Here is a 27,697-nt window from a genome sequence, read left to right as displayed (position 1 = left end):
AGATTTTGTTATAATTAGTGTGTACAATTTCACATGATATGATCAGTCATAAAAAAATATGCTCTCAATCTTATTTGTTAGAACAGTATAAAGTACTCCCTTAAGAAATGTAAAAGAATTTACAACAAATTAAAAATTATATATAGTTTATAATATTTAATTATTTTACTAACGTATTATTAGTATTATGAAAATTAAGTTAAATTGAATTTCAATAATTTTATTACATTTTTTTATAAAACAATATTATATAATTGGATTAAAAATTAAATATAATTTTTTTATAAAAAAAAATAAAATTGAACGCAGCCGAACACTCTCTAAATCTTGTGGATTGTCGTGCTAACACTCTCAATCATCCTCGTTGACCCCAAAAATTGGAACCGGATACCAGGATGAAGACTCTAAGCACTAAGCCTGCTTTAATCATAATTCATTGTAAAATCCACAGACGCCATTATTCCACCAACCAAAACCTGACAACCTGGTTTAACCAGTACGTAGATAAGACCAATGTCTTCTCCTGGAACTCTGTCATCGCCGACCTGGCTCGCAGCGGCGACTCCATCGAAGCTCTTCGTGCTTTCTCTTCAATGCGCAAGCTTTCCCTCAACCCAAATCGCTCCACTTTCCCTTGTGCCATCAAAGCATGCTCTGCTCTCCACGATATTCTCTCCGGCAAGCAAGCCCACCAACAGGCTTTCATCTTTGGCTATCAATTTGATCTCTTTGTCTCATCAGCTTTAATCGATATGTACTCTAAGTGTGGCCACTTGGCAGATGCACGGACATTGTTCGACGAAATTCCTCAACGAAATATTGTCTCTTGGACATCGATGATTACTGGGTATGTCCAAAATGATAATCCTCATCAAGCCTTATCTCTTTTCAAGGAGTTGGTCGCGGAAGAAAGCGAGGCTGGTGGAGATGGGGAGGTATTTACGGATCCGGTGGCTATGGTTTCGGTTCTTTCAGCTTGTTCTCGCGTACCAGAGAAGGGAGTCACTGAAGGTGTTCATGGGTTCGTGGTAAAGCGGGGTCTTGACGGTCATGTGGGTGTTGGGAATACTCTGTTGGACGCTTATGCCAAGTGCGGCGAGGCGGGTGTTCGTGTGGCGAGAAAAGTGTTTGATGGGATGGTTGATAAGGATGATGTTTCATGGAATTCAATGATTGCTGTGTATGCACAAAATGGATTCTCCACAGAAGCTTTGGAAGCTTTCTACAGAATGGTAAATGATGGTGATGATGTGAGCTTCAACGCCATTACCTTATCCGCAGTGTTGCTGGCTTGTTCTCATTCAGGGTCTCTGCGAGAAGGGAAGTGCATACATGATCAGGTACTAGAATTATCTATGCCGCAGTGGAAGCTCGCTGGTGGGTCTGAGTGATAGGATTTTGTATTTCAGAAGGTTAGTGTTCTGATGCAAGATGTTTGTCAATTTATGCAGGTTATAAAGATGAATTTGGAGGATAATGTAATCGTGGGCACCTCAATAATTGACATGTACTGCAAATGTGGGAGAGTTGAAATGGCGAGGAAGGCATTTAACCGTCTGAAGGAGAAGAATGTGAGGTCATGGACTGCCATGGTTGCTGGTTATGGAATGCATGGTAGAGCTAGAGAAGCTCTGAAAATCTTCTACAGCATGGTCCGGGCTCAGGTCAGGCCTAATTACATAACTTTTGTGTCGGTTCTAGCTGCTTGTAGCCATGCTGGCTTCGTTGAGGAAGCTTGGCATTGGTTTCACGCAATGAAGGATGAATTCAATATTAAGCCTGGAGTTGAGCACTATGGGTGCATGGTTGATCTTCTAGGGCGAGCTGGACATCTCAACAGAGCTTATGATTTGATAAAGGGAATGAAGGTGAAGCCTGACTTTGTAGTCTGGGGCTCACTTCTTGGGGCTTGTAGGATTCATAAGAACGTGGAGCTTGCTGAGATCTCTGCAAAGGAATTGTTTGAATTAGATCCTACTAACTGTGGATACTATGTTTTACTTTCAAACATATATGCTGATGCTGGAAGGTGGGAAGATGTTGAGAAGATGAGAATAGTTATGAAGAACTGTGGACTGGTTAAACCACCTGGATTCAGTTTGGTTGAACTGAAAGGTAAGGTTCATGTATTCTTGGTTGGAGACAAAGAACATCCTCAGCACGAGAAGATATACGCGTACTTGGAGGAACTTAGTGTGAAACTACAGGAAGTTGGTTATGTCCCCAATAAGACATCAGTTCTTCATGATGTTGATGAAGAAGAGAAGGAGATGACTTTACGAGTTCACAGTGAGAAACTCGCTGTTGCTTTTGGAATCATGAATTCTTTTCCTGGTTCAACTATCCAGATCATCAAGAACCTTAGGGTCTGCAGTGATTGCCATACTGTAATTAAATTAATCTCGAAGGTCACTAATCGCGAAATTCTTGTCAGGGATTCAAAAAGATTCCATCATTTTAAGGATGGATTGTGTTCATGTGGAGGTCATTGGTGATATACCCGTTTAGGAAATGGAAAATTGTAAGAGGTGCCTAATGCAAGAATTTTTGTGCTGGATGGTATCACTTCTACAAGCTATTTTGGTATAAATTTGACTAGGAAGCGTGAAGAAAAAGCAATTTGGGTGCTTAATCAGAAGAGTTGGATCGTCTTCTCATGGGTTTGGATTACAATGCAAACTGTGAACAATAATATTAAACTAGTTCAAAGTGATTCATCATTGTCCTTGCACCACAATACAAGCCAAGAATATTTAGACTGGGACAATTGGGCAACCTGTGAATTTATTAAAATGGTTTACTCTACAGAAGTGAAAAGGGATAAGTCCATTTGCAATAGACGGAAAATACATCCATGAGGTAGGATTGAGCTTTGACGTTGAAGATTGGACTTCACTTAAATCTGTTCCGGTTTTTCTTGGTGAAAAGAACAGTTGTAAAACTCCTAGTTGCAGCCAATTGCATTTCAAATGAGAGCACTACCTTCTGAAGAAACTCCCAGAAAGTATCCTTCTGAACAATGATGTCTGAAATTTTTTGCCCTTGGTGTCATCGATTGAGCATTCAAGGCAGCTTCGGAGGACTGCATTCTCACCCTTTAAGCGTTCCAACTGTAGCCGGAGTCCCTTAATGGCTGCTCTCTTTTCATCATTCCTGCTTAGCAACTCTCTCTGCTGCCTCAGGTTCTCTTCTATAAGGTCTATGACTTGAAACTTGAGTTCAGACCATGTAGTCTCTGACTTGTTAGCTGGAAGGAAATCTCCTGTTCCACCATGATCTATAATTTGCATCTCCCTTATTTCAGAGTCTTCTCTGATGTTCGTGTTACGGGGTTCAGTTGGCAGCAGGTCATCTGGTAGATTGTTCAGATGTTCAAAGCCAGCAATAACACATGCAGGGTCAGGATCTTCAGCGACAGATTCTGGACGGGAAACTGAAACTTCTCGGTTAGGATCTTCGGACTTAGAATGTAGAGCATGATTGGATTGAGACCTTAAGTGATCATATTCTTCTGCCAAGGAATGGTAACATTGGCTTAACTGTTCAAGCATTTGAATGAATTCTGGTTTCCTGTCGCGGTAAATTTGAGTTGTGTTGTTAGTCCAAGAGCTGCTATCTTCTTCCAAGAGTGTTATCATGGCCTTGGTTTTCTTATCAAAGCCTGCAAAACAGCAAAACCTGCGAAAGTAAGCTACAAACTAATTCTAAATGCGGGTTATACAAACGGATTTATTCAACTCTTAATGCCTCTTACACTATACCAGTTGCAGGAACAATACAAATCTTTGAAAAGTACAGAAGCGGATATTGAGCAATGAAATTTTTGCAAGGCTCAATAGCCCAATAACAGTCAAGATAAAGGTAAGTTCTTCAACTTAGACTCGGGATATATTAGACTCTGGTGCCATATCATAAAAGCTTAAGCTGATTTATGTTCTAACATTAACATTGATGGAGGTGGGCCTATTAACCTCTGTTCTTCCATGTGAGCAAACCACTCACTCTCATATATTTATATATGTGCTACATGTAATGCTGTATGTGTGTGTGTATATAATAGAGAGAGAGAGAGAGAGAGAGAGAGAGAGAGAGAGTAACCTAAAAGAGTTGTCTTCAGCCATGGAGATTGCTGGTGGGTACCATTATTATGACTAACAGAACCTGATAAAAAAGAAGAAGCCATGTTATTGTTGTTGTGCTCTTTTTTTTTTATCATGTAAATCAATTGAACCGAAGATAGAAGATGAAATATATAGCAGCGAAGGAAGAGATTCTTTCTCCAATTCAAAACGCAAAGCTTTAATTAGGTGAAGTTATTGCTCATAATATTCCCGTTAGTATTCAACCCTGATTTCCTCCTCATCCTCTCTGCTCCTTGCCCTCATATAATACATACAAAAATAATTTGAACTCTTAAATTTTTATAAAAATAAATACATATTAACCATTTTATTAAAAAAATTATTGATTATAATTATATTTTTTTAAATATCATCATTACAATTTTAGGAATAATTGAATTTGTCAAAGAAAAGTTTTTACATTTATTTGAAAAATTAAATTGATTCCAAATAATACGTTTATGGAATATGCCGAAGTGCCCCCTTGGGCTGGTCTATTTAGTACAAAGGCCAGAGCGTTAAACAAATGCCCTTGCTTTTCCATGTATTTACAGTTCGCCCACAACCTACCAATTCGGCAGGGAAAAATTATTATTATTTTAATTTTAAAATTTAGTATATTATTGTGAAATGATGGTTAGTCATCACTGGAATAAAAAAAAAGCCGCTGTTGGTGACAAACTGTCATTATAACAAATTCTGAAATATTAATTAATAATTAAATATTTAGAATTTAAAAAACTAAATAGCAAAATATATACTTAGTTTGCAATACAAAACGGTTCGCCCCAATATGAATACGAACGGTTGTGTTGATTAGGTGGTCTACGGAAAAGGTGGAGTGTCATTTTCGTAATTAATCAGAAAGAACGACCCATTTATTGGCCACCCCAATCTCGTATAAATAACGCGAGGGTTTTGGCCAATATTGACCCGGAGTTCCCCCCACGCCTTTTGACATCGCATTTGGCAGCGAGAGATTGGCAAGCAAGGCGCAAATCCTATACATTTTCATTTCTCCCTTCCTTGCCTCTCTTCCTCCTCTGTCTCTCTCGCCAGACAACAATGGATTCCTCTAGGCAGTCTCTCATCCCCGACTTCCTCTACTCCTCTTCCTCACCGAGATCCCTGTCGCTGTTTCAAATGCTCAGCGCTAACCCTAACGCTGCTTTCGCATCATCAAACGCGGAATCAGCCGCGAAATCGCCGGCTCCGGCTTCATCCGCGGTGTTCCAGAGGAAAACCTTCGTGATTGCCTCTCCCAGCGAGCCTGGGAAGAGGATCGAGATGTACTCGCCAGCATTCTATGCCGCGTGTACCGCTGGTGGAATCCTCAGCTGCGGTCTTACTCACATGGCCGTCACTCCCCTTGACCTTGTCAAGTGTAATATGCAGGTCTTCCATCTCTCTTTGTTCATCTATATTTCTTCATACGTAGATATCTATCAATGGATCCGATGCTTATTTTTTTCCAATTCCTATTTCCGTGTTTTGTTTTGTGTTATAATGCTCCAGAAGTTAGATCTGTGCTTTGTCTTTCAGTGTGTTTAGCTTCTGTTGGCTTTAGTGCCTCATGCTTGTTTTTTAACCGATCTTTATTTGTACGTTTTTCTTTGAATAAAATAGGGTTTGTTGAGTTATTTTGCTCGAGGTTGGATCTTCGTCTGTACAAATCTGTCATACTCTGTCATGGTTGCTGAAGTTTGATATGTCATTTCTGTGTGTTTTTAATGCTTTGATGTTAGATGCGAATAGAATTTGGGTCTGTGGCTCTTTTTCCTGTCTGCCTCACTTGCAGACCTTAAAATCGTTCTTCCTCAGCTTCTCATAGATCTGCGATTTTATAGCGAAACTCATTTTTCGATTTAGTTTTTCTTCCTAGAGTGTAATCAATATTCATTTTGATATTTCTTCTGTAGCATATTTTAGTCGGGAACCATTCCTCAGAGTTTGATGGCTTTGATAAATTTCTAAGGAAATTGCAATTAAAGTAAAATTTCTCTTTCCCCCGAAACTGATGGTAATACCTTGCTGGGTTGGAAAACTATGTACTCTCAGTATTTTCTCGAGATATTGATTTCCATCATTGATGAGCGTTCTTCTTGAACTCTATCAATAACTGGATTTCTGCATCTGTATTTATTGCCCAAAAACAGAAGTCTAACTGAATGTTAAAAAACAGAAACACCTTATAAAAAGCATAACATGTTTTTGAGTTTTGATAAATGGAAAATAAAAAGCCGAAAGTAGATATTTGCTAAGAGAATAAAAATGAGTATATTATTTATTTTAAGTTTATTAATATACTAATTCATATTTGTTTTACATTAATTAAATAATTTTTGTTAATAGAATAGTAATAATTTACATTTAATATTTATATTGATAAAATAGAAATATTTTAATTAAAATAAGATTTTAAAAATATTAATTATTAGAATAATTTATAAAAAATGATATTATTTGAATAAATATAATAATTATGTTTTATTATTATGCAAAATTTTATATTTTAATAGTTATTGTTGATTTTAATAAATATACTAATTGTGGTTTATTATCATGCAATACTTTAATTATTTAGATATTATTATTGATTTTATAATTAATTAATTAAACATAATATTACATTATGCCGTTTTCACTTTAGAGTTGTTTTTACTAAAAGTTATTTTTACAATACTTTTAGTAGCTCATAGAGGCGACCACCATGTCTAAACATGTCATTTTCTATTTAACAGTAGAAAGGACAGTGAATATTGATTGGGATCATTGATTTTTCAGATTGACCCTTCGAAGTACAAGAGTATCTCATCTGGGTTTGGAGTTCTTCTCAAGGAACAGGGATTTAGAGGTTTCTTCCGTGGTTGGGTACCTACTCTATTGGGTTACAGTGCCCAGGGTGCTTGCAAGTTCGGATTCTATGAGTTTTTCAAGAAGTACTATTCTGACCTGGCTGGCCCCGAGTATTTTGCTAAGTACAAGACATTGATCTATCTTGCTGGCTCTGCATCTGCTGAGGTGATTGCTGATGTTGCACTTTGCCCCTTTGAAGCAGTGAAGGTCCGTGTTCAAACGCAGCCTGGTTTTGCTAGAGGGATGTCTGATGGATTTCCCAAGTTTGTCAAATCTGAAGGAGTTTCTGGGTATGCTATGATTTGAATTTTACTTATGTGTTTCAACGATTTAATAAAACTGCCTGCTAGGATCTCTCAATAACAATTCTAACTGCAGGTTGTACAAGGGGATTGTTCCACTGTGGGGACGTCAAATACCATGTAAGTTGGTTTTCTACTCAATTAATAACCTTTAAGTACTATTTGTTCATGTTATACAGTATATGCACTTGGAATTTTGCTATACGTGTGTTGTCTTAAAGCATATAACATTTTTATATTGTCATATAGATACAATCTTGATAGTTTTAGTAATGCTGTAAGAAACTTTAGGTTGTAAGACTGTAATGTTGTAACACCTATCAAGGATTCCCACGAAAACTAGATATAATTGATAATTGATTGGAACAGATGCATCCCTGTCTTTACTGATATGCTTTCTTAAAAGATGGATTGCCTAATATCAAATAATTTTATTTCATTGTTTGTTTAATTTCTCCTTTGCCTTGGGTAAGGCCTGGTTGCTGCCAATAATTTTATATGAATAACATGATATTTTGGTGCAGATACAATGATGAAGTTTGCGTCTTTTGAGACCATAGTCGAGATGATCTATAAGTATGCCATTCCAACCCCGAAGGACCAGTGCAGCAAATCTTTGCAGCTTGGGATCAGTTTTGCTGGCGGTTACGTTGCTGGTGTTTTCTGTGCTATTGTTTCTCACCCTGCTGATAATCTTGTCTCTTTCCTCAACAATGCAAAAGGGGCAACTGTTGGCGATGTAAGTAGTACACCTTAGGAAGAAGTAGAACCGAAGAGAATTGTTTTACTTGCATTCTTTACTTGATTTCTTACCTGTTTTTTCTTGGTGTGTAGGCTGTGAAGAAGCTTGGTTTGTGGGGACTGTTCACCCGTGGACTTCCACTCCGAATTGTCATGATTGGAACATTAACTGGGGCTCAATGGGGAATTTATGATGCATTCAAAGTTTTTGTTGGACTGTAAGTTCATTCCCTTTTGTTTGCTACAAGTTGAAACGAAACTTTTTCCTGAGTTGCTAATAGAGTTTTCGCACTATCTTCAGGCCAACCACCGGAGGTGTTGCCCCTGCTGCCCCTGCTGCAACAGTGATAGCAAAGGCATAGAACTTCTGATGATCAATCTACAGAGTATTGGCTATTTTTGGGAGCTGGAGAAAGATGTGATAGGGATTAATAAACATAGGATTGCTTTCTGGTGCTGGATGGTTTTCTACATCCAGTAAAGATTTATTATTGTTATTATTATTATTTGTTCTTCCTACTTTCAAGAAAGGAAGGATCGTTCTGTCATTTTGACTATTTTGGCGGGAAGGATGGTTTTGTTCTCATCCTTCTTATATGTGGAAACATTTTGTAGTTAGATTGTGTTTTTGATATGTTTCATTTTCGATTTAAACTCAGGATATATTATGCCCCTTGGAGTAGAAATAGGCAACAGAAAAATAATGGGGGAATACACTTCAGTTCTGGTCCACAATTTTCGATTTACTTTGTTGACTGTGCCAAGGGCGTGGAAATACTGTTGTTCCTGCATATTGTTCGCAACTTTTGTTTTTCTGGAGGTACTTAAAATGACTTTTGATCCTTTTGTTGTGTCTAATTATTTTGTTTGTATTTGTCATGTGAAGTTTCTCTCTTTTTCTTTCCTTGGCATTATATCGGTTATTGAATTCTTTTTTTGAAAAATATTTCGGTTACAACAACATATCAAATATGGATTTTTGAGTTCACTGAATCCTTTGACATGTTGTCAACTTGCCTCACCATTATTTACATTCGACTAATTTTATAAAAGTATAACTTCATATTGGGATCATAGGAAAACATAGTTCGTTTTTTCATCTACATTTAGCATTTGCTTTGTGGAAGCAAGAATGTTAAAGAGCAAATTTAACATCCAGTGGAAATAGAAAGGAATAAGAACTAATTAAACAGCTATTCTTTTAACTTTTTTGAAGGCAAAAAGATAAATAAAGTAGAGAAGGAACTCCAAGCACCAAAAAGTGTAAGGGAAAACGCTAGCCAGAGAAGAAACGACAACATGAGTAACAAACGTAGGGCAAGCAATAAACCAGCAAGTAAACAACAGAGAAGGGAATTGCAAATCGAAAAACAAGAGCCTAAGCAACAACCGGATCCTCAGAAGTAGTCCAAAAGCTGTTGTTAATGAGAGGCACTCTAAATACGGCTCATGAGGAGCTGTAGATAAAGCTCATCACGAGACAGCCAGAATATTCTAAAAACAGGGGGAGAGAAATCTAACCTTTTAAAAAAGTGTCTGAAAATTACTGGCTCATGTTGAAAAAGCACAAAGTAGTTGTTCATTTGATATGATTCGATGCTATTACGTTTTCATTTTTCCAAGAAAAAAAAATGTGAAATTCATTCCATCTGAAAAGATTTTCAATGTAATTTTGCAAAATTTAACCTGAAAACGTAGGATAACAGTTTAGCCTGACATAAAAGCTAGATTTAAAGGCAAGTAAGGATCTGTCCCTTCTTTAGGTAGAGAGAATCAGACAAATGCGAAGGGAGTGAAAACATTCAAAGCACGAAAATCCAAACAACCAGGTGTCTGACCATCAAATTCTGCAGTTCTTTTTATTACATGGAAAAGAAGGCATCCAAGAACTGCTTTCCACACTGAACGTTCAGAACTCAAATCTCAATAAATATATCTTTCAGTCGCAGATCATTCTAAATAAACATTAAAGTACACCTAGACACGCAGTGAAGTCGCTCTTGTTAAATGACAGAATTAAAAACCTCATAAACCAAATCTTGGGACTACCACGCCTCCCATTGACTTCAATTGTTCTGTATTACAAAAACCTAGCTGGAACTCCCCATGCCAACATCAAAAATAAACAACAGAAAGAATCAAGATTCTTCTCAGGCTAATATACAGTGTCTCCCATCCCTAGCCGGAATTATTGCTGTGTGAACCAATTCTTGGAATTTTGAAGCAAACAAAGAAATGAGTCTATGCGTTGCTCAAACGAGATTGATTGTGAAGGAGACATAAGGATGGGCATCAACCTCCCCTCCTAACCCGGCCATTCCTCCCACTTCATCGTCGGTTTTCCAGTATGTGCTGGTATTTTAAATTAAATATCAATGTTAGAAAAGAAGAAGATTAGAATATAATCATTTAAACAATCAAAGAGTGAAGGTGCATCGATCAACAGATCATAAAATTTTCATCAGGAAAATGCAAGTTGGATGAGAATAGAGAATTCGTGCTGCCAAAGCAATTAGTTACATGCAGTGTAAAAAGGCCTCAAGAAATTTCGACCATGATCCTGCAATCCATTTGTAGCTGCAATCCATTTTATATTACTCTTACTTAACATAACCATTCCAGCCACCCTGGGGTTTTACGAGCTACAAAGTTGAACAAAGAATTTCCACACTTTACAACTTACTGAACAATTTACCCCATACTTTTTAAATTTAATTGTTAAATCTAACTCTTTTCATTTAAAGTAATTGTTAAATCTAACTTTGTCATTAAATTTACCATAATATGGTACTTTATTTAAAATTATAAAACCATATAAATATGTATTAAATTAATTACTTAGTAAGTAATATTAATATTATAATAATTGAATTATTAAATAGAAGGCTATTATAGTAAGTCTAGGCACATTACTATCAATTATCAATTAGTTAATTTTATTTAATAATTTTTTAGTAATATTATTTGTTAAAAAATACTGATTAATTATGTATATTAATTTAATAATTTTATCTAGTTTCATAATTTTAAATAAATTGTGGGTAATTTTATTATTAAGTAAAATTACAATACAGTAATTTTAGAAAAAGTTATTATTAATTATTAATTAATTAATTATATTCAATAATTTTATAGAGAATTTATTTAATAAATCAATTACTAACTAATCACTTTACTTATTTACATATATTTAAATTAAATAATTTATCTATATAGTCTTAATCATTTAAATAAAATATTTAAGAATATTGTGGTAATTTATTATAAGTATAAAGGTATTATGGTAAATTAGTATCATAGCTAGATTTAACAGGTAAAGATGATTGAGGGGGAAAGCTGGATTAGTGAGGTTCACTAGTGGTAGGACTAGGAAGTTGAATTTCCATCATCAATGAATGTAAGGTGGATATGTGGCAACTCATACACAATAAATTATTTCTAATCATTTATATAAAACTAATATGAAATTGAGGGTAGCAATATGGTCATAACAAGGGGCTGGTTTTCATTTATAGCAAGCTAACCGCTTCCTGATGGCCTGCGGACAGTTAAGGTTATACTCTTTCCAGAAGAGGTTATAATCTTTCCTACCAAGCCAAAGAATTCCCCTTACTGACCACATTCAGAGGACCTATGGACAAAACCTTTCTACCAAGCCTCTGCCTTTTGAAGAGAGGAGTGAAAAGAAAGGACTGAATCAGTGAATTGCCAAACAATCAAACTGATGATACTCTCAATTTAAAATAGAGGAATAAAGAGCTAAGAGGCAAAACTATAAGAAAGTCCAAGAGAGGTTGAATGGGAAATGAACCAAAGAACACGAATCTAGCAAAGAGGAGGGTGACATAAAATGAGATCAGCTGTTTTTTTCACAGAATTGGGTTTCCATGAGTAAAAAAAGTGAGAAAGCTTGCTTACCTATTTGCAGAATCGCACAACTTTTCAAGGATTGAACGAACTTTCTTTTCACCCTTGACAGATGGAGCTAAAACGCAGGCCTGAAACCAAGTCAAAAGAATGCTGTCACAAACAAATGCTCACTCATAAATCAGTAAGGACAGAAACAGCTCATTTACCAGGAAAGATGGTGGTAAACCATATCTTAGAATACTCTCTGTGAATACGCGAACAGCACAGAAGTGCATCCAAGAACTAAAAACCTGCAGGTTAAATAATCTCTATAAGAAAAAAAGAAGGCATAATTTTCAGCTAATTGAAGGAATCAAAACCCAGTAATTGATTGTGATGATTAAAATCTCGGGCAATGATCATGATACAATAAAACCTACATCTTAACAGAGCAATTTCTCTCTATTTTGTGGAATCATCTAAGGTGAAGATTACTCACCACATTCAAGTAACTTTGGAAACTGAACAAAGAATGTGTAACAGGAATGTAGTTAACTTTGGTTGATCGTTCTTTCTAATCATTATTGTCATTGTTATAGATTTGACTAGCATTTATGATCATTCATTTATATCTCACAGAAGGGAAAGATTACCTCCCCATAACTGGCATAGCACCATTGCAAAAGTGAGTTTCTCAGGCTTTCTTGGTCTTGAACCAATTTTTCTAACTCCTGCTTCCTACTCTCTTGTGCTTCTGGACTATACTCAAAATCACGGATCTATATAAAGAGAAAACAGTTGAAGGAAATGCATGAGTTACATATCCCTCATCAAAAGAAGATACTGCAAAGAAGTGAACTACTCACTTGGAAGCCTTTTTCACGGGCACTAGCTCTGAAATTGTCTGCAACACGCCGAAAGAGAGTGACGGTGTAAAGGGCATACTCATTATCCTCATACAACTTCTTGGAGGACCTAGGGACCTGAAAAAAGTTAGTTAAATCTTATTCAGATTGAATGTCAAGAAACAGTTGACAGAAAAAGAAATTGAATGAAAACAAAAAAAGTAGTCAACTGTTCCATTGTCAATGAACCTTCACAACAAGGCCAGACAGCTAGCTCCTAAATCACTACCCCAAGAGGAAATATTCCCTTACTGATGCAATAGCATGAGATACAACAAAGTAACACAATAATCTTACCACATAGCTAGTCAAGGTTTCGTAGCTTGATAACCAATCCTTCTGTGAATACTTGGATACAACTGCAAGGAGAGTTACTAGGTTCTCCGAGCTGATAATATCTTCAGGTTTTACTAGGTTAGAGAGATCACGAACAGCTAAGCTGAATAGGCAGAAGGATAGATCGGCTAAGAAACAAGAATTTTAATTTAACTAAAGAAGTCTTTTCTAATGACATCATCGAAAGCGCTTCTACCTTCCACTTTGCTTTCGATTTATGGCATTCAGTTGACTGCGAATGTTGTTATACTCAGCAACACGAACCTGACATAAAAACCAACTTGTAAGAACCCAAATATTAAGCAAACTACACGATGCATATAAAACAACTATGAAGTAAACAGCAGAGTATTCTTCGGGAAAAATGCACAAAATTATATATAAATAGATATGAATGTGCCAACAGCCTCTCAAATTAGAGGAATAAATAAATGCATGTTTCAGCAGATAACAATACAAATCGCATTTTGCGAACGATTGAAGCTAACTCATACAAGTTGAAGGAAGCTAGGATTGGGGAAAAAAAAAAGAATAAGATATGATAACTAGGAAATTGTAGATAAAAGAACAAAAATAAAGACAAGAGTACAGAGGCTACACACAAACACAAAACAAAGAAATAGACAGACAAGAGAACAGAGAAAAAAACAACATTGTTCCAACCAACCAAGCTCGTTTGAAGTTAGTTCGTTTTAATGAAATAGTAGCCATTCAAAGACCTCAATAAATAGGCAGAGAATTGAATCCTGAAATCAGAATAAAATACAATAGGAAAAAGTAAATTGCATCTTCCCCATCATGCTGTGTTGGATTTCATTAAGCTTCCTATCTATCAAGGAGGTTTTGGGTTGAAATGCTTGATGGAGTTTAACAAGGTTCTAGCTGCTAAGAGGCTTCCAAGAGGTGAAGAGTAGTGGCAGAAAGTCATGTTGCATAATTGTTGGCTACAGACACAGCAGGTTGGACTTCTGAAGAGACGGTACATATGGCAGGGGTGTGGAAATGGATTAGCAGGGCTGAGCAGACTTTGGACAGAAACACATTTTTGAGGTAGTGATAAGGTTACCTATTTCGATAGGAAATTTGGTGGCTAATACAGTTTTGGGAATCAATTTCCAGTTTTATTTGGCAGCCGCTTGGTGGCTTCTATGACATCTCAGGAAAAAAGGTAGATCATAGATGTCCATGTTCCCTATAGCAAAAGCCAAAATCTTCTTTTTTCTTGTACAGGAAAAATCTAGCTTATTGAGGCCCTCAGATAGAGCCCTCCATAATTTAACATCAATCAACTGCTCCTCAAAAATTCACTTAAGTAGCAATTCTTGGTTTCTAAATATTAAGTTCAACTCATATTCATACATTTAGAATTGAAACATTTCATTGTGCTTCTACTCCTTGATTGAGAAGACATACCTGGTACAATACAGTAAACAATTTCTATATCCAAAACTTTACGGGAAACAAGAAAAAAACTATTGGATCCATAGATTCAACATTCATTAACTCTACCATGCCAGTCAAACTTGGTCATTAATCTCCGGATTTTATAGTCAATCATGAAGTTTTCCTTAGCATAATAGTTTTTGGTTTTCTAATATTTCCTTGATTGAGACTGGACACCTCATCTAGACCATCCAACCAGTTACAGGAGGATAATAGCATTAAAATCATTAAGAACAACCAAAAACCTCAAGTTAATGATTAGGAATGAGAAGTTAACTTGCATGCACAGGAAACTTTCCCATCTTAAGGTAGACGGTTCAAAGTTCAGATACACTAGACTCCATATCTTTGCAAATGCTAATTTGCAAGTTTATAAGAGAAGACAATACAACTGTTTATTTTTCCAAGTGACCAAAATATTAAGCTAAAAACCAAAACAGCAGAAACTTATGAAAGCAAACATTACCTTGAGATCATCCTCAATCTTTGCCACTTGCCCTTGAATGCCATCAATAATCTCCCGCAAGGGTGACATAGTTGGGTATCTGGCTTCCTCCCAAACGAACCTTCAATGAGAAACACCATAAGTCAGCTAATAGCCTAATATCAAATGCATCACTCATAAAATCCATACTACAAAATAATGATTGCCACTTTAACAAATTGGCATTTACCTGGTAAGATACGAATCAACTGGCACTCCATCTACTGTAAGAGAACTGCTCTCAACACCTGAAACCTTCTCCAATTCTTCAATCTGCCGCCTGATCTTGTGAGATACTCCTTCAACAAAGCTGTTTGACTGCACGTTCCATTATAGTACATGCCAAGTTTCTTAGAATGTAAAACAGAACTACGATGAGCAGCAAGGAAATGACAAATAGAATTGAAATAGAACCTAGCGAAGACCCATCTGGAAATTTTTTTTTTTTTAAAAATCAAACATATTTGCAACAAGAAAAAAGAAGAGGTAAACAAAGGCAAAAATTCTGATCCAACATTTTGAATGCTCTTGCAATTGCCAGCATAAAAAAATATACAAATCTCGTACTCTTGAAAATTTTTGACCGGACAAGGCACCGCAAGACAAAATCAAGCATTTGACTTGAAAGAAAAAAGAAATCCCCAATAAAAGCGAGAATGTCATGTCAAAATTGGATAGAAAGGGAGAAAACAGACCTTCAATAGATCATCGCTGAGGGCGAGGAGAGAGTCTAGGGTCCCTACACGGAGATTAGGTATATTGAACTGCAAAATCAAATCCAGATCAAATTAATGAGAATCAGATCTCGAATGATGTCAAGTTTAACAAAAAGAAACAAGCGGAAACGAAAAGGAAGTACTCTGTAGAGAGGTGTGTCAAAGGAGTGCTTGGAAATCTCCTCTTGCAAACGATTCCAGATAGAAGTTGCGGAGTTTTGAACTGGAAGAGAGACAATCCAGTATCTGGACGCCATCTTTTGCCCTGAAGAAGCTTCGTCCTCGTGCGGGAGAGAGCTAGAGAGGAGAGTGTGTAATTAAAACACAGGTGTCGTCTCGTGCCTGTTGTCTCCAGCGCTGGAAGACCGCAGATATCAAACGTCGGTTATGATCAACTGCGTTTCACCGCAGAGTAAGAATCTATTGGTCACAGTTATTTGACCAATTAAGACGTGCCACGTCGTCCCGAATAAAATACTAAAATCCTAAAATACGTGTTCTCAACCAAGATTCCAGAAGCGAGAAATTGAAAAACAAGCACCCAGCTGGGAGCTCGTACCCAGAACCATGAGGTTTAAAGCCCTATGCTTCACCAAGTAAGCTGGATAGACGTTTTGTAGTTTTGCAGAAAGAAAAACTACGCAATGCAAAGTATAACAACAAATACAGTAGCTAATACATTTTTTTTATAAAAAATTACGAAGTTAAATCATAATAAGTATTATTTTATCGATAAAAAATTTTAATTAGAATTAAATTATATTTTTATTTAAAAATTATTTTTTAATGTTATAATTAATGTGTATTTATCATCTATTATATGGATGATAAAGTGCATGGACATCGATATATTACATAGATGCAAGATGAGAGCATGGGCATTGATATATAACATAGACGCATTAATATCCTTATTCCTTTTACATTAATACACACACATTTGATTAATTTCCTGGTACATACACATATATCTATATGTCCCAAAAGAACCCTAAACAAAAAAAAAAAAAAAGAAAAAAAAAACATCACACTGCTCTCGAAATCAGCATCAAAATGCAGTAGTAGCACTACCCTTGCCATCCTTCTAATTTCCAGACTTGAAGAAGCACCACCATTATTATCATCATCATTATTATTATTGCTTTTAATCAGTAAGCTTGATGATCATCATGATTCTCTTTTTTGTTTTAATTTTAATAGAAATCATCGAGGGATAAGTTCTCGACAGAGCCAAAGTTGTCAAGAGATCCGATCCGGGAGTAGCTTGTGGCAGTGGTGGAAGATGATCCGCATAAAAAATCAAGGGGAGAGTCGTCGGAGAAGGTTGTGTCGTAGACAAAGGACATGCCGGAATCATGAAGATGATCCATTGTTGGGTAATATAAGGTTGATTTTATAGGCTCGTAATCTTGAAGGACGAGTTCATTTGCTGCTGCTGAATTCTTGGTTAAGTCAATATTACTATTTACATGATCTTGATGATCATCAGAAGCCTTTTTAGCCTGAATTACCTGAAAAACATGAGAATCATGAGTACATTATATATATATATATATATATGTATGTATGTATGTGTAATGTGGAAGAAGAGGTAGGATGACTTACATAATGCTGATTTTGATTATCTTGGTAGACCATGATAAAGTCTCCAAGTTGTAAGCCGTGAGTGTTAACAAATTCCCCTGATTCATTAAAGAAATTTTCAAGCATGCATGGATTGGGTAGTTACAATTATACATATATATATACATATATACGTGTATAGATATAGAGGAGGAAACTGAAAGAAGAGGATAATAGGGAAGTTAACGTTTGAGGAAAAAAGGTACGGTAAGCTTTGTACCTGTATTTTCAAGTACATACATTCGGCTATTGTTATTAGGCCAAAACCTGCTTAATATTTGAGAAAAATATGTATAAAAATATATTATTTATTTTTAGGAAGTAAGAGTTGAAAGAGTAGGTATAGATGGATTATGAACCTGTACTTGAAGCTCCAGGTATGCAGCCCATCCAAATCATCCATGCTGATAGGAATTCCTTCTTTGGATTCAAGAACTGGGAGGTAAGTCTCTGCAGCTTTCTGCTCAAACCACCCAGATGTAAATTATCAAAACATGTATTAATTTAGATTTTAAATCCAATATATATTCAATATCATGATTGATAAGATCCACCAATTCCGAAGATTCTTAGTTAGACAGGACGAGTAAAACCGAACTGATCAAACCTAATTTGGAGGTTCGAGATTATTTGTATTGCATTATGTTTAAACTATATGTATTCAATGTATAAATTTATCAAGAAAAAAAAAAAAAAACAAATTAAAGTTGACAGAGGTTACCTTTGGAAGTATCATCCTTCTTAAGGAGCCTACATCGCTGTTCCTAAGTTCCTTTTGGAAGAGAAATGTGAGTCTTCTTGGATCAATCACCTAATTAACCAAATAATCCTTCTTTAATTACATTAATTAATTATGGAAAAAAGTAAATGTACTCTTCTTATGTGTGTGTGTATACATTACGTACCCATGACAGATTATATTAATCAATTACTTAAAGAGGGGGGGGAGGGGGAAAAAAAAGACATGAAGCCTGGACTCAAGGAACTGAATTTTGGGCTAAAATAACGTGAAAAAACAACAACATGACACTACTCATAAAGTCAGAATTATTACATCAATAATCCCTCTAAAAAACAAAAAAAAAAAGAACAGATAATAAATACATGTAAAAAATATATATAAGAAAAAAACAAACAAGAAGCAAAACGAAAATCATACTCTTCCTAATTCCAGACCAGTAATAATATTACTTTTAAGAAACAATTAATTATATAAATAATTAAAAAGCAACGAATTAGAGCTCACACGTGCAGGAAGGGGAGGAGGAGGAGGAGGAGGAGGCGGAGGAGGAGGGGGAGACACGTCCGGAGGAGGGGGAGAGGAAGGCTGGAAAGCGAGCAGGAGTTTGATAGTCGAAGATGATGATCTTCTCTGCCTCGCCATTCTTTTCTTCCTGTTCACAACGGCACCCAAACTCGGCACAGCACCGACAAGATCCCGGTTCGAACCGATCCGAAAAACCGCCTCCACGGCATCCTTGAATCGGATCTTCTTGTCTCCTTCCTTATTGCCACCTGCTGCCACTAAAGCACAGGCCTCGGTTTTCTCCCCAAGTGGGAGACGATGATGAGCAGCAGTAGTAGCAGAACTACGAGTAGGAGTAGTAGTAGTAGTCGCAGCTGGTGCTCCTTTGTTCATCATTGTTAGGGTTTAATTTTATCGGGGCCCCGGCCAGAAAGCTTTCTGCAATTGGCGTGTGGGTTTGTGCACAGAGATGGGGTTTTTGAAATGGACGCTGGGCAATCAGGAAATGGGTTTGTTTGGATTAAAGAGAAAATAAAAGGGAAAGAGAAAAAAGGGAAGAGCAGAGTAGCACTCTTTTGTTTTTGCTATTTTTGGCAAGCTTTTTGGGCGATTACAGAGCCTGGTTCTTCATGACATTTGTGCACCTTGCATTTGCATTTTCCACATCTTTTGGTCTCATTATAAAACACAAACAAACAGCAGCAATTACAATAATAACAAATATTAAAAGCTGGGCGGAGGGGGATTCATAATGGAAGGGAAGGGGGAGTGAAGGGATCTGATCCGGGATTTGGCTGTGTGGTGGTGGTGATAATCATGCAACAATGGAGTCGCCTAGGGTTAGGGTTTTTACGACAGATGTTGAATGTGGATTCACGAATGCTCTGAGATTTCTCTTTCTTTTTTCTTTTTTTTCGCTTCCTCTCTAGTTTTGGTTTAACCAGGGTTTGGTGAGGAACAAAAAAAGGAGAGTTAAAGTAATGGGTAAGAGAGGTGGCCAAGGGATGGGTGACGAATGGAAGGGGGAAGATGAACAGGTGTTGGAAAAGTTCTGAGCTTCTGCTACGGAAATCAATGGCGGTTTTTTGGCTTTGAGCTCCCATTTTCATCCACTTAATTCCCTCTCTCTCTCTCTCTCTCTCTCTCTCTCTCTCTCTCTCTCTCTTTCTCTCTCTCTCTCTCTCCCTGTTTTGTTTTACGCATAAGGGTGGTTTTTGAATTTGAAACTGGGGAACAAATACTGCTTCCCGTTTTTTCTCTCTCGCTCGGCTGGGGCTGGAAAAATACTACAAAGTTATTTACGTGGAAGAAGGGAGAGTGTCTTGCGTGTTGTACGGACACCGGGGAGAATATATGTGAGCGGAAGGATATGACAGTTTTGATGAGCTAATCGCCTTTAAATGGACGGATAGGATGAAATCTCAGATATCGCCGAATAGGAGCTTCGGTTTGGAATTATTATTGATTTATTTTCTGTGCGAGCCCAAATTTTTTTTTTTAATTTTAATTTACTTTTTATTATATGAAATATAATTAATAATGACTATTTTTATAACAGTCTTATTTTTAATTTTATTGTAGTGTTATATACCCCATGAACCGTTACACTCAAATTTAAGTGGATTTTAGAAAATCTCCCATCATTACAACATAGATTGGGGTGGATTTTAGGATCATGACAACATCAACATTATTTTTCACAAATTTTTATTTTTAAATAAAGCTATGGTTGTGAATTAGCACTTTTTTTTTTTATTTCTCTTTTTAAATAATTTAAAAAATTTACATCAATATTTTATTTGGTTAGTCATTTAATTATTTGATGAATAAAGAAATATGAATTTTAGAAATTAACATGATAAAATGTTGTTATGTACCAAACACGGCTATGATTCTTAAATCAAAAATATTTTTAGTTTTTATTATTTAAAATAATTGTGAAGTATTATTAAAAAAATTTTAGTATTTTAGAAAAAAACTATTATATATTTTAGTGTTTGATTCTCACACAAACACACCCCTATTACATATTTATATATATATATTATTTAAAAAAAATTAATTTAGAGATTTATAATTTTTAAACATGTTTGTATATAATAATTATTGGTAAAGAAGAGTATAAGAGAAGTGTCAATAGCAGTCCTCTTAAATTAATTTAGTATCTATCCCCTTTGTTTCTTAAATGCACCAACTAGATTTAGGGTTTCAAATTTGAGGATCCATAGCCACGTGCTCGCCATGCAAAGGAACTTAATCAGTATCATTAATTCAAAACTAAATGCCTTTCTGTTTTCTTTTAAATAATTAAAAAAAAAAGTCAGATTTTTAAGTGATAATGAATATTCTGATTTAAAAAAAAAAATTATGTTAATATATTGATTAAATTGTTATTAGTGTACAAATATTACTTAATTATTAAAGTATACAATTTGTACTCAAAGTTGTAACTCAATTTTATTATATTATTCTTCATGCGAGTAGATGGAATTGTTAAAGATTCATGCATTTTTTTATTATTATGTCGTGTTTATTTTAAATTTATTATTATTATTTAATTTTAAAATTCTAAAATATTAATTATTTGTAATCGGAATGCTTAGTTATTTATAAACACCTAACAAACAGAACCAAACATGCCCTTAAGATCGACATATCAGGATTTCAATTCAATACCCCACTATTCATCCTCCCCTATCCCATTCTATAGTTGCAGAAAGAAATCAATAATCCTTAGAAGCAGCAGTATACCAAAATCTATAACAGATATGCCTATCATTTATGATATTAGCAAACATATCTTAAATAGCACTTGATAAGCAGCTTTTGCTTAATTACAATATCAGACCGACAAACTTAAACAGTACGCCCAAAACTATTTATAAATACCTAATAGACAAAGCCAAACATCCCCTTAAAATAAGACAATATTTAATGATCCGAATTCAATTCCAAAGAAAGTAATCACCCAATATTCGTCTACCAATTCAGTCTACAGTTACAGAAATCAATTCCTATAGGTAGCAGTACACTCACAGTTATTCTTCCAATGAAAGGCTATAACAGAAACCCATATAATTTATGGCCAGTACAAAAATGAAGACAACATCCACACAGGCCAAAATTCCAATCTCAAAATGGTCACCTCTGACTAACAACTAGCTATGTACACATCATGAGAAAACAAAAAGACAACTTAAACAAGCACAAGCAAGATGACATTAGCCCCAGCAATGAACGTTCTGATGGTTTTTCACCCGGTATACACAAAGGAGTAGAGGGGCAGTCATAAATCCAGTTAATGAAGGTACAAACCTCTTCACAGAGACCGCAATGAATTATACAGTTAAGGCACATAAAAGAATCCCCCAGCTACGATTGCATCTTCTCCTGTTGCCACTAGCAGTTGCTTAATTCCAATTGTTTCTCTCTATTCCAACTTCATCCTTTCCTCTTGTTGCTGCTTCTCTGGCTCAGCAGGGAAGTATTTTATGCCTACAAGATCACCAACTGTACTGATAACCTGAAAAGGAAGACAGCACAAATTAGGAATTGGTGTAATATTTAACTGTGGACAAAAGAACCATACAAAAAAGGGAGTATAGAATTGTCTCAGAATTTACCTCCAAGGCTTTGATTAGGTCTTCCTTGGAATGAGAAGCAGATATGCATATGCGTGCCCGTGCCAGCAGTAGAGGTGTTGCTGGGAAAGCCACTGTTACCACAGCCACCTGTGGGAGTACATTTATTAGTTTCTTTGACTCAATTTTAGAGGGAAAAAAAGAACTGGGTAATATGATTATCATGCTTCGGACTTACGTTGTGCTTAAGGCACTCCCGTGAGAAAGCAGGGATTTTGGCAGGATTGTAAAGCATAATAGGCATTACTGGGGAATCATTATCCCCAAGAACTTCAAATCCCATTTTCTGCAATTCCGACCGAAAAAAGTTGCTGTTTTCTCGTATTCTAGCAAGTTTCTGGGCACCTATATGGAAACAGAAGCATTTAAACTACAGCAGGAGTGAAGCTACAGAGATCTTAAGAATTCAAACTTAAAGTTAAACACGGTAGGAAAAGTATCAACTCAGACCTCTACTAGAACCATCCTCCCCAAGGATGACCTTTATGGCAGATATAATTTGTTCTGCAGACGGTGGTGATATTGAAGTTGCATAAAGATGCGCAGGGCAAGTATACTTCAAGTATTGAATAAGTTCCTGAAAATTAAACAAAAGTTTCAACCACATCTAAATATTCATCAGACTTGACACATAGTCACTAGGTACAAGTGCCTTAATATGCAATAGAAGGAAAAATCTTCATACTAGCTGCTGGAAATCTTTTTAGAAACTTAATGAGCTTAATTTTCCTTAAATGCCTATGGCCAAATACAGAAACTTAAGTGTCATTTGCCCCCGGAGATGATACAGGACATTTCTTTTCTGTGTTGTCAAGTAGACAGTTAATGTGGCATATTTAGAAGAACAAATCTCTTATAGGCTGAAGTCTTCAGAATAAATTTGAACTGGGTGACGCTGCATTTAAGATGAGCAACTTCTTCTCCCTATCATCAAATTGCTAACTAATCTCCTAATGATTTTTTCATAATGAAGCAAATTTTAGTGCACCAAATTACTGGAGAAGTGCTTTTTTTTCCCCTTTTCCAATTTTTGGCTTGGATGGGACAATGGATGACTCTCTGCATGTGCTCCAGACAGATTTTGCCAAAATCAAAATTCTTGCTGCTCAATAAATTAATCGTATCATTCAGAGTGTTTCAAAAGCAGACCTTAGACCCTGCAATATAGCCTCCACAGGATCCAAATGATTTCGTAAAAGTTCCCATCATAATATCCACGTCGGCAGTATCCACTCCTAAGAGTTCACAAACACCTCTCCCTGTTTTCCCTACTGCTCCAATGCTGTGGGCCTCATCCAAGTACGTATATGCCTGTTAAAGAATAAAAATTCATGAGAAAAGGATGAAATAGATTTATCACTCCAATTCAAGTTGTTGTAGATTCTGATAACCTTGTACTTTTTGCAGATTGCTATAATTTCAGGAAGTTTGCAAAGCTCCCCTTCCATGCTGTATATTCCCTCCACAATAACAATAATCTTCTTCCAAGGTCTGTGTGTCCTTGGTTGCCCTTCTGCAATTTGTTCTCTCAAGACTTCCTCCAGGTGAGAGGGTGCTGTAAACAAAATGTTTAAAAAAAAATCATAAGAAATACTCCAGTTTACATACAGAAAATAAAAGTTAAATCTAAAATAAAAAGATCAATCTGAAATTTATATTAATAAGTAAAATAACTGGAAAGACAGTAGATAAATGATTTGTCACTAATGGGCAGGGATCTGGTGAAACTCCATGTGCCATTACTATTAGGTGGTCCCAGATGTAACCTTTTTTCACTTACCTCACTCATTCTTATATGACAAGAGGGGAGGTCCCTCACTGTTTCACCAATTCTAATTTTTAGGTACGCTAAGAAGTTATCACGTATCACCACATAAATTCCAAAATTGCATTTTAACAAAAAAAATCATAAAATTTTACTGACAACTTCCACACCTAACAACCAAATTGAGTTTGAATGATATTAAAATGGAAGACATAGACTTACTATTGTGTTGGAAAACACGAACAGTTGCTCCAGATCCTCGTGCACCATTGACAATAGAATTGTGGTTCAAAGAATCACTAATAATCAAGCCTCCCTGGAAGGAAATGGACAAGTAATAAAACTTTATTGCAAATAAATGAGTCATTTAAAGCAGCATACTCTTGTTAGCTAAAACTACACCAACCTTTCCAATCAGGACAGGAAGAATAGCAGAGTTTGTCACATAACCCATGCCAAAAACAATAGCAGCTGGCTTTCCAACAAATCTTGCAACACAATCCTCCAATTCATTGTGCAACACCGTTGTGCCTGGTGAGAAAACTGTATTAGAAAACACCTCAAGTACAATAAAATTTATCCTTGGGGTAGGGAGGGAAAAAATAGTGTGGAGTATTTACACAAATCCTACAAAGTGATAGACTCACCACCATCCACCCTGGCGCTACAAGTACTGGGTGAATATTTCTTTAGTGACTCAATTACTCGAGGGGTGCAATACTCGTCTGCTGCAGCAAAACCAAGGTAGTTGTAGGATCCCAAGTTAAGACATCTACTTGTTTTTGTGGTTCGCCTGGACCAAAATCAATTAGCCATATAAATTCCAAATGCATTTGCTTCGCTAACAGGAAAATGGGTAGATAATCACTTAGATTTCGTTGTTTGAATCTTACTTTAGTGTCTTATTGTTGTCATTGGAGTAACGTTCAACAACGTCAAACCAAGCATCCGGAGCACTAGCTATTGGTCGTCCAAAACAATCCTGTGAGAGTAAAAAGATTGAGAACATTCATGTAGTGGAAAATCTCAATCCCAAAGGTAATTTTAGTTAAAACTGCAAGTACAAATATGGATAAATTTCAGGGTATATTCCATTTGCCTAAAGAAACAATTAGTGGATTGTAACAGATGATATAATGATAAACTCATGTCAATCCACATTAGAAAAAAAAAAAGAAGACGAGATTAAGACTACTGTTTGAAGAAGAATATCAGACTGGTTCAGAAACTTCTGGTGAATAGAACCAAAAACTGGAAAAACAAAATTTAAAAAAAAAAGCCTAAAAAGTCAAAAAGAAAACTCTCCTTTATACTGCATGTATACTGCCCTGAATCCTGTTCTACAGTTGTCCTCGCATAATAAGATTATAAGACGTTCCCTTTCTTTCTCATACATTCTACTTAAACATGTATTTCATTTCAAAATTCAATCGGATCAGCATGAAAATATGAACAGCGAAATATATTAATTTCAGCATAAAACCCATGAGAACAACATCAAGTTACCTGAATACGGAGATATAAACGGCGGATATAGAAATCTTCAAGTCCTAAGCAGATTGGAGGATACCCCTGCTTCACCCACAATATATATAATATTCATATACAAAATTTCGCAAAACACAAAGAAATAAACAACAGCAACAAATAACAAATGAAAGGAAAATCGATAATGAAAATGAACCTGAAGATTATTGTTCGAGCTCCAATCTATAATTTTCCGGAAGAAATCCCTGATTTGGCCAAAAGCAAACAGCAATCCATAACTATAGTATGTCGTTAAAGCAGTTAGATACGGGATTGCCAACATCTTTTTTCAACTTTTCTGCAACTTTTTCTGCAGAAATGGCGAATATCCCCCAAATTCTATGAGAAGAAAAAACAAAAAGTTTTGGGACAAGCAGAGAGCAGATCTGGATTGGAAAAATATGTGAATGTCAAGCTGGGGTTGGATTTGAGAAAGAGAGAGACGTTGGAGTTGAATCGGAGCGAGCAGATCCGTGTGGGTAGAGCCGGAGAGGTAGAAGGATCCGACTCGGATTCCGGTACGACCCGTTAACGAGGAGAGGCTGGATTGGCCAATCCTCTTACGTCCGCTTTTCGTACCCGGGATTCGATAACGAGTCAATTACCCGGCTGGAGGAAACTGAAGCTGGCGTTGGCGGAAATTTCTTTGGCCAACTGGATTTGCTTTTATAATTTTTTATTTTTTTAAAAAAAGAAAATTAATAATAAACATTAATTAATATTAAAATATTGTAGAATTCACAAAAAATATATATACATAATATATAATGTCTTGTTCTTTTTACCGCTTAAATAAAGAAAAAGGATGACACCTTTAAATTTAAGAAGACTTGTGTAACCTATTTTTACTATAATGATTATAATTAATAAATTTTTTATTCGTAAAATAAAATTTTATATTATTTATAAAAAATTAATAATTATAGCAAAAATTTAAGAGATATAAAATGTTAAAAAAGTGAATTTTTTTTTAGAAATTAAATTAATAATTTGATATAAAAGTTATTATATATCACCTTTAGATCTAGTTTATTATTTTTCGTATAAAAATTAAAAAACTTCATATATTGTTATTAATTTACTTATTTAATTTAAATGTAATTTATTTAATAAAAAATTTATAAAACTACATAATAAACAATAAAGAAAACCTTTTTATTTTTTACTTCTCATTTTTTTAGAGTGGTAAAGTGAAAATAATCATTTTGTTTTCCTCAATAGTAAAAATAATTGTAATATCTGAGTCCGAAATTTGGCACAATATATAAAAAAAAATTAAATACTTATTTTTAAATTAATTTAAACTTAATTTGATTAATTAATTGAAAAAAATATATTAGAGATGTAATTGAAAGCAATTTTGAAAGAAATGTGTAAAAATTTGAATTCGATTGGTATTTTCGAATGAAAAATTAGAAATAAAGAGTCAAAGTATAAATAGAGAAAGTTTGGTCACGTAGAACCGTGCAGTCGGCAATTCCGACGAATCAGAGCACATCGTATGGCAAGGCACACTGACATCGGTGCCACACGAGAGGCCACGCGGGCGATCCGCGTGCCTCGCAATCGGACAGTCCAGGATCGATCCTGCACATGTGGACGACTTATATTTGTTTTTTTCTTAGGCGTGATCAGACAGCCGAGATAAATCGCGATGGACGGTCCAAATTTGTGTTCTCCTTATGTGCGATCGGACAGATGAGATCAATCGCGATAGACGGTCCAGATCAACGTGAGATGGGTATAAATATTTCGCAACGTATAGGAACCTAAACCTTAGCTGCCAGGCCCCGCCGGAAAAGAAGAAACAGGCGCCGGAGAAAGAGGTCGACCATCAATCGCCGTCACATCAGAGCCACCACCGACTGCCAAAAAAAGTAAAAATTTCTCATGCCAGCTCAGAATTCGATTTTGAGCATTCATGTGACCAAATCAGAGCAAGAAGGATGGCATGTGAGCAAAAACTGCAAGTAAAGCCTGGCGGAGCCGCTGCGGCCAAAATTTCAAAATCCCTCCAACAAGCCTCTTCCCCATTCCCGTTTCACATGATTTTTTTTTACTATTGTATTCACCGTCTTTTTCTGTGCAGGTTAGCTGAAGAAGGAACCCCATTTGTGAAGGAGGATAAGCGGGCCGCGGCAC

At 35.8% G+C, this 27,697-nt stretch overlaps 6 protein-coding genes across 6 annotated transcripts; 2 read left to right on the top strand and 4 right to left on the bottom strand.

Moving 5' to 3' along the window:
- The first annotated feature begins 302 nt into the window (after positions 1-302).
- On the top strand, positions 303-2,911 carry LOC110813002 (Tetratricopeptide repeat (TPR)-like superfamily protein). Its single transcript, XM_088216038.1, has 2 exons — positions 303-1,340; positions 1,452-2,911. Exons 1-2 carry the CDS (start codon positions 396-398, stop codon positions 2,493-2,495), a joined length of 1,989 nt encoding a protein of 662 aa, XP_088072164.1. The 5' UTR covers positions 303-395; the 3' UTR covers positions 2,496-2,911.
- A 67-nt stretch (positions 2,912-2,978) lies between these two features.
- LOC110813030 (protein NETWORKED 3C-like) lies at positions 2,979-4,183 on the bottom strand. The gene is made up of 2 exons (XM_022040019.2): positions 4,099-4,183; positions 2,979-3,661 (listed from the first exon to the last, which is right to left on the bottom strand). The coding sequence occupies exons 1-2, from the start codon at positions 4,181-4,183 to the stop codon at positions 2,979-2,981; spliced, it is 768 nt and encodes a 255-aa protein (XP_021895711.2).
- An 857-nt stretch (positions 4,184-5,040) lies between these two features.
- On the top strand, positions 5,041-8,755 carry LOC110813029 (mitochondrial phosphate carrier protein 3, mitochondrial). The gene is made up of 6 exons (XM_022040018.2): positions 5,041-5,516; positions 6,906-7,267; positions 7,356-7,399; positions 7,804-8,018; positions 8,114-8,238; positions 8,322-8,755. Exons 1-6 carry the CDS (start codon positions 5,187-5,189, stop codon positions 8,380-8,382), a joined length of 1,137 nt encoding a protein of 378 aa, XP_021895710.1. The 5' UTR covers positions 5,041-5,186; the 3' UTR covers positions 8,383-8,755.
- A 1,099-nt stretch (positions 8,756-9,854) lies between these two features.
- On the bottom strand, positions 9,855-16,118 carry DET3 (vacuolar ATP synthase subunit C (VATC) / V-ATPase C subunit / vacuolar proton pump C subunit (DET3)). Its single transcript, XM_088216043.1, has 11 exons — positions 15,897-16,118; positions 15,733-15,801; positions 15,228-15,355; positions 15,020-15,119; positions 13,307-13,374; positions 13,072-13,213; positions 12,736-12,852; positions 12,523-12,648; positions 12,097-12,180; positions 11,939-12,018; positions 9,855-10,372 (listed from the first exon to the last, which is right to left on the bottom strand). Exons 1-11 carry the CDS (start codon positions 16,008-16,010, stop codon positions 10,273-10,275), a joined length of 1,128 nt encoding a protein of 375 aa, XP_088072169.1. The 5' UTR covers positions 16,011-16,118; the 3' UTR covers positions 9,855-10,272.
- Positions 16,119-16,671: 553 nt separating this feature from the next.
- On the bottom strand, positions 16,672-19,885 carry FUS3 (AP2/B3-like transcriptional factor family protein). The gene is made up of 6 exons (XM_088216035.1): positions 18,623-19,885; positions 18,098-18,187; positions 17,736-17,836; positions 17,597-17,643; positions 17,359-17,435; positions 16,672-17,264 (listed from the first exon to the last, which is right to left on the bottom strand). Exons 1-6 carry the CDS (start codon positions 19,016-19,018, stop codon positions 16,947-16,949), a joined length of 1,029 nt encoding a protein of 342 aa, XP_088072161.1. The 5' UTR covers positions 19,019-19,885; the 3' UTR covers positions 16,672-16,946.
- A 1,933-nt stretch (positions 19,886-21,818) lies between these two features.
- On the bottom strand, positions 21,819-25,980 carry LOC110813004 (long chain base biosynthesis protein 2a). Its single transcript, XM_088216031.1, has 12 exons — positions 25,713-25,980; positions 25,535-25,600; positions 24,922-25,010; positions 24,676-24,821; positions 24,435-24,559; positions 24,251-24,344; positions 23,655-23,818; positions 23,413-23,574; positions 22,714-22,840; positions 22,442-22,608; positions 22,246-22,353; positions 21,819-22,145 (listed from the first exon to the last, which is right to left on the bottom strand). Exons 1-12 carry the CDS (start codon positions 25,836-25,838, stop codon positions 22,053-22,055), a joined length of 1,467 nt encoding a protein of 488 aa, XP_088072157.1. The 5' UTR covers positions 25,839-25,980; the 3' UTR covers positions 21,819-22,052.
- Positions 25,981-27,697: the final 1,717 nt, after the last annotated feature.

This window comes from Carica papaya, chromosome 1 (genome assembly GCF_054855325.1).
Source record: "Carica papaya isolate Zhongbai chromosome 1, ASM5485532v1, whole genome shotgun sequence".
NCBI lineage: Eukaryota > Viridiplantae > Streptophyta > Magnoliopsida > Brassicales > Caricaceae > Carica > Carica papaya.
Note: the sequence above shows the minus strand (reverse complement) of the source record. Positions and strands in the feature narration are given on the sequence as shown.

What these genes read in the sequence shown, in the direction of transcription:
- LOC110813002 (XM_088216038.1), top strand. Translation starts at nt 396, where the DNA reads ATGAAGACTCTAAGCACTAAGCCTGCTTTAATCATAATTCATTGTAAA. An exon ending in GGAAGTGCATACATGATCAG is followed by an intron (nt 1,341 to 1,451) that starts GTACTAGAATTA and finishes CAATTTATGCAG; the next exon opens with GTTATAAAGATGAATTTGGA.
- LOC110813030 (XM_022040019.2), bottom strand. Translation starts at nt 4,183, where the DNA reads ATGGCTTCTTCTTTTTTATCAGGTTCTGTTAGTCATAATAATGGTACC. An exon ending in GCTGAAGACAACTCTTTTAG is followed by an intron (nt 3,662 to 4,098) that starts GTTACTCTCTCT and finishes GCTGTTTTGCAG; the next exon opens with GCTTTGATAAGAAAACCAAG.
- LOC110813029 (XM_022040018.2), top strand. Translation starts at nt 5,187, where the DNA reads ATGGATTCCTCTAGGCAGTCTCTCATCCCCGACTTCCTCTACTCCTCT. An exon ending in TTGTCAAGTGTAATATGCAG is followed by an intron (nt 5,517 to 6,905) that starts GTCTTCCATCTC and finishes TTGATTTTTCAG; the next exon opens with ATTGACCCTTCGAAGTACAA. An exon ending in AAATCTGAAGGAGTTTCTGG is followed by an intron (nt 7,268 to 7,355) that starts GTATGCTATGAT and finishes TTCTAACTGCAG; the next exon opens with GTTGTACAAGGGGATTGTTC.
- DET3 (XM_088216043.1), bottom strand. Translation starts at nt 16,010, where the DNA reads ATGGCGTCCAGATACTGGATTGTCTCTCTTCCAGTTCAAAACTCCGCA. An exon ending in CCCGTGAAAAAGGCTTCCAA is followed by an intron (nt 12,649 to 12,735) that starts GTGAGTAGTTCA and finishes CTCTTTATATAG; the next exon opens with ATCCGTGATTTTGAGTATAG. An exon ending in TTGTGCGATTCTGCAAATAG is followed by an intron (nt 10,373 to 11,938) that starts GTAAGCAAGCTT and finishes TTAAAATACCAG; the next exon opens with CACATACTGGAAAACCGACG.
- FUS3 (XM_088216035.1), bottom strand. Translation starts at nt 19,018, where the DNA reads ATGATGAACAAAGGAGCACCAGCTGCGACTACTACTACTACTCCTACT. An exon ending in CTCCTCCCCTTCCTGCACGT is followed by an intron (nt 18,188 to 18,622) that starts GTGAGCTCTAAT and finishes TTGGTTAATTAG; the next exon opens with GTGATTGATCCAAGAAGACT. An exon ending in GAAGGATGATACTTCCAAAG is followed by an intron (nt 17,837 to 18,097) that starts GTAACCTCTGTC and finishes TGGTTTGAGCAG; the next exon opens with AAAGCTGCAGAGACTTACCT.
- LOC110813004 (XM_088216031.1), bottom strand. Translation starts at nt 25,838, where the DNA reads ATGTTGGCAATCCCGTATCTAACTGCTTTAACGACATACTATAGTTAT. An exon ending in GACAACAATAAGACACTAAA is followed by an intron (nt 24,822 to 24,921) that starts GTAAGATTCAAA and finishes ATTTTGGTCCAG; the next exon opens with GCGAACCACAAAAACAAGTA. An exon ending in TTCCTGTCCTGATTGGAAAG is followed by an intron (nt 24,345 to 24,434) that starts GTTGGTGTAGTT and finishes ATTTCCTTCCAG; the next exon opens with GGAGGCTTGATTATTAGTGA.